Source organism: Chenopodium quinoa, unplaced genomic scaffold (assembly GCF_001683475.1).
Source record: "Chenopodium quinoa cultivar QQ74 unplaced genomic scaffold, ASM168347v1, whole genome shotgun sequence".
In the NCBI taxonomy this organism is placed as follows: domain Eukaryota; kingdom Viridiplantae; phylum Streptophyta; class Magnoliopsida; order Caryophyllales; family Amaranthaceae; genus Chenopodium; species Chenopodium quinoa.
This window is the reverse complement of record NW_018742345.1, coordinates 1890841-1895331: the sequence shown is the minus strand read 5'-3', so window position 1 is coordinate 1895331 and position 4491 is coordinate 1890841. Positions and strand designations below refer to the sequence as shown.

The 4491-nt window shown below is 37.1% G+C and overlaps 1 protein-coding gene across 1 annotated transcript; it reads left to right on the top strand.

The window, feature by feature from the left end:
• Window positions 1-3428: 3428 nt before the first annotated feature.
• LOC110693663 lies at window positions 3429-4088 on the top strand. The gene has a single exon (XM_021870815.1). It carries the CDS (start codon window positions 3429-3431, stop codon window positions 4086-4088), a length of 660 nt encoding a protein of 219 aa, XP_021726507.1.
• Window positions 4089-4491: the final 403 nt, after the last annotated feature.

The window sequence follows — 4491 nt, the reverse complement described above, 5'->3', positions numbered from 1 at the left end:
ATTTCTGACTGCTGAATGCTGTTGCTGATTTCTGAATTTTGAATTCTAATTTCTGAAGGTTGTTGTTAATTTTTGTTGTTGTTGCTGATTTATGTTGTTGTTGCTAATTTCTGTTGTTGTTACTGAATTCTACTGCTGTTGCTGAATTCTGTTGATGTTGCTGACTTCTGTTCTGCTGTTTGTGATCTCTAATGCTGAGTTGTTGCTGAATCTGTTGCTGTTCTGGTCAGCAAGTCAGCTGTTGCTGATTTTTGTTGCTGTTTCTGCAGTTGTTGTTCTAGCTGGCTGTCTGCAGTTGCTGGCTCAGGCTTGCTGCAGCTTGGTTTGGGTGGCTGCTGCTACTGTTTCTGTTTTGCTATTACTGCTGTTTTTTTGGTCAGCACTTTGCTTTTTTTTTTTGTCTTTCTGGTGCTTAGCTTGGTTGTATTCTCTGAGTTGCTGTATTACCTTCTATTGTCTAGTCCTGTTGCTTTTGAAGCTGAGTCTAGATGGAGGTTTTCCTTTTTACAGTTTGTAGGAGTTGTGTTTCTTGTTTGCAGGTTTGTCCTGCTCTGTGTTTGTTTTTGTGTTCCTGGGCTTAGTTTCCAGAACCCTTCCTAGAAGGTGGGTGGAAGCTTGAGCTCAGATTGTTCTTGTCTCTTTCTCTTGAACCCTTCCTAGAAGGTTGCAGGAGATTGAGCTTGAACTATTTGGTGGTTGGTTGCCCTTTTTTTCAGGTCTTGTGGGGTTTGGTGTTTGTTATAACTTAGCTCTTGTAATTTGTAACTTTTCCTTTTGGTAATAAAATTTCTCATATTTTCCAAAAAAAAAAAAAAAAAAATCAAGAGAATAAAGAAACACAATCCATAAAAACTCCACTTTATTAACTCATTCTCATGCTATCATTAAAATAGTGATGATCTTAATCTAGTTCAAATCACTTTCATGCATTTAAACTAGAAAACATCAAATAGAGTGCAACAATAATCTCAAGCTATTAAAAATCATGTGTTTCATCAATTTATGGCATAAGTTCAATCAAACCATCATCATTCATCCAATATCAACTCATATTTTCCACCCCCTTCCCCTAGCTAAAAGATTAGCATAGAGAAGGGAGATTAAACATAATATCAAAACTAGAAACAAACTCAAGAAACTCAAAACAAAACATGATTAAAATCAATGAAATCAATAATAACTAGATGAACTAATAAGATTAACAAAAATAAGCAACTATAAAAGCAAGTAAATAAAGCTAAAGGAAAGGATTAGAAATTACTAGAGAAAGGATTAATGAAAGATGAAAACTTGAATTCTTGCTTGATTGAAGATTAAAGTTAAGCAAAGTTGAATACTTGGAAGAAAATTGAGCAATAATCTACTTTCTCTCTCTAAAAATTATCTAATCTAACCCTAAGATAGAGAAGCTCTCGCAAAACTAATTAAGAAAATGGTTGTTCAAAGTTAAGAGAGTATTCACCTCAAAAGGGGTATTTATAACAAAAGGAAAATAAAAGACAAATAAAAAGAAAACTAACTAAACTAATTAAATGACAAAACTAAGAATAAAAAGGAAGGAAAGGAAAAAGAAATTAAAAAGGGGAAAAACAATCAAATCTCACGAAAACAATCAGGCCCCCAATTCCCTTTTCTCGTGGTTGCTCTGATTCGCATCATCAATTCCATCGCACACATCTTCACCCTTCATCGACATCAATCAGCAAAATCCTCATCAAGCATAACTAAATCGCGGTCGTTGGATTAATCGAAGCAATCATGATCGTCGAACTTCATTAATCCGTACAGCTTCTTGTGAAAGATCAGAGCGGCCGCTTCAGAATTCGGAGCACCCGCTCTAAAAGGGTATCGAAAATTGAGCTGAATTAGAGCTACGGGTTGCGGGCTGCTCTTATTGGGGGCAGCTGCTGTGTATAGAGGCTTTAATTAGTGGTTGCTCTGTTACAGGTTGTTGGTGAGTGTGTGACTGTGGATGGGACTCAAATTAGTGGCAAAATAGTGGCTGTAGAGCTACGGGGTGAATTAGGGGGTTGTTGTCAAGTGTGTGGCGACGCTATGGTTTTGACGGTGGTGTTAATTGTTGTTGTTTGTTGGGGAATTGGGAGCAGTTTGGCTCGTGTGCGTGGTGTTTGCGTGGCTAGAGGTGGTTGTTGGCGGTTTCGGCGGTGGCCTGAGGGGGCAGCTCGTGGTGATTAGAGGTTGTTGCTCTTGGGGATTTGCGGGGAGCGTTGTTGCTGTTATTGTTGTTGTTGTAGAGTGTGTGAGGAATAGGGGAGGTGTTGTGATGTTGGTGTTTGTTGTTTGGGGTGGTGTAGGTTAGTTAAGGGTGTGGTGAAGGTTTAGGTGGCAGCAACTATGACGGCTTGGAAGGTTTTGAATTGTGAAATTTGACACATGACTCAATCCCGAAACAACAAACTTGATTTGAACAAGAAAACGGAGCATCAACCTGAACACATACACCAACAACCAAAAACAATCACGACGGTAGATTAACATATAAAATAAAAATAAAAATAAAGTAAAACAAAAAAAAATAAAATGCTAAACTAAAATAAATAAGAAAAAGAGAAAAGCTAGAAATTTATTATACAACAAGAACAAAAAACTTAAAATATAAACATAGAAAATAAGAGAAATTAAATAAATTTATAAAATAAGCTTAAAACTATTAAAAACTACTAAAATACATAAAATAGAGATCAAATAAGGAAAATAAGAAAAAGAGAGAAATAAAGCGTAAAACTAGGGAAATTATTAGAGACTAAATCGGAAAATAAGCATAAAAATACCCTAAAAGTGACACAAAAGTCACTTATTAGTCATCCCTCCCACAGTTAAGGGAGAGGTAAATCTTCTAACTCTACTCCTCTTTCTACTTCTAATAATATTCCCAATAGTGCTTGTTTTGTGACAATTCTGGGTCTTATGACCATGATGCTTCTACTTGTTCAAATGGGTTTGAAAATCATGATGATGGGGAGAATAATGAATGTGAACATGTGAATTTTGTCTCAAACAATAACAATGGTCAAAGGTTTGATGGACCAAGAAACTTTGGAAATTGAAATTCTCACCAACAAGGTGGATTTGATAACTATAACAATGGTAATTATTGGAATCAAGGAAACCAAAATTTTCGAGGCAACTATAATAACCAAGGTTATGGGAATCAAAACCAAGGCCAAGGGTATGGAAATCAAAGCCAATCTCAAGGCTTTGGTGGCCAAAACCAAAATTTTGGCAACAATCAAAATCGAGGCAATTGGAACAATCAAAATAGGGGAAATTTTCAAAACAATCAAAGGGGACCCCCACCCGGATCTGGTCCAAAGTCTCAAGGTGTTGGTGAGAATTCCTATTCTCAATCGTCCAAGTCCAATTTGGAGGAGATAATTGAAAATAAAACAAAAATCTTGAACACCTATATGGCGGTGAACAATAAGAAATTCAATCAGATCATGACACATAACAAAATGCTTGAGACACGAATTACCCAACTACCAAACACTTTGAAAGATTGTGCTAGTCCTTCTGCATTGTCTTCTCAAGGAGTTGATCCCAAGAAACGGGTTTATTCCATCACCACAAGGAGTGGAAGAGTTCTTGAAGAGAGAGTTTCAAGGGATTCTGAGGAGGACAAGAAGAAGAGTGTTTCAAGTGAGCAAAAAGAGAAAGATGTGTCAAGGGATTTGAGCAAAGAAGAGGGCCATGAGAAAGAGAAGAGTGATGAGAGAAATCAAGAGGAAGTGAGAAAACCCGACCTTCCATATCCCCAAAAGTTTATGAGGAATAAACTACATGAACAATTTGGGAGATTTCTTGAAATGTTGAAGGAGGTCCAGCTTTCTACCCCTCTTACCGAAGCCATGACCCAAATGCCTAGGTATTCCAAGTTCCTTAAGGATATCTTTAGTGGAAAGAGAGATTGTAATGAGATTGATTTGGTGGAGCTTAGTGAGTGTTATAGTGCCTTGATTCACAATGACCTCCCCAAGAAGATGAAAGAACTGGATAATTTCTACATTCCTTGCAAAATCAAGAGTAAGATGTTTAAGAATGCTTATGTGATTTGGGTGCTAGTGTGAGCATAATTCCCTTCTCGGTCTTCAAGAAGCTAAAGCTAGGAGAACTTCTTCCTACCAACATGACTTTGCCATTGGCCGATAGGTCTATCAAGTTTCCCAAGGGAAGAGTTGAGGATGTTCTCCTAAAGATAGGTGGTTTAACAATCCCCTTTGATTTCATTGTGCTTGAAATAGTAGAAGATGACCACATTCCTATTATCTTAGGGAGACCGTTCCTAGATAATTCGGGAGGTTTGATTGATGTTAAGGGAGGCCGAATTACCTTGAGAGTTGGTAACGAGAAAGAGAGTTTTGAACTAAAACCAATGCATGAGTCTTTATCCCTTGTGAAAGAAATCAAGATTGATGATTCCCTCCGTTCTTTTGATATTGTGTATGTGATTGATTCTTCATCTAACAATGT

Bases quoted from the DNA above. Each gene is read 5' to 3' on its own strand.
- LOC110693663 (XM_021870815.1), top strand. From the start codon at position 3,429: ATGGCGGTGAACAATAAGAAATTCAATCAGATCATGACACATAACAAA.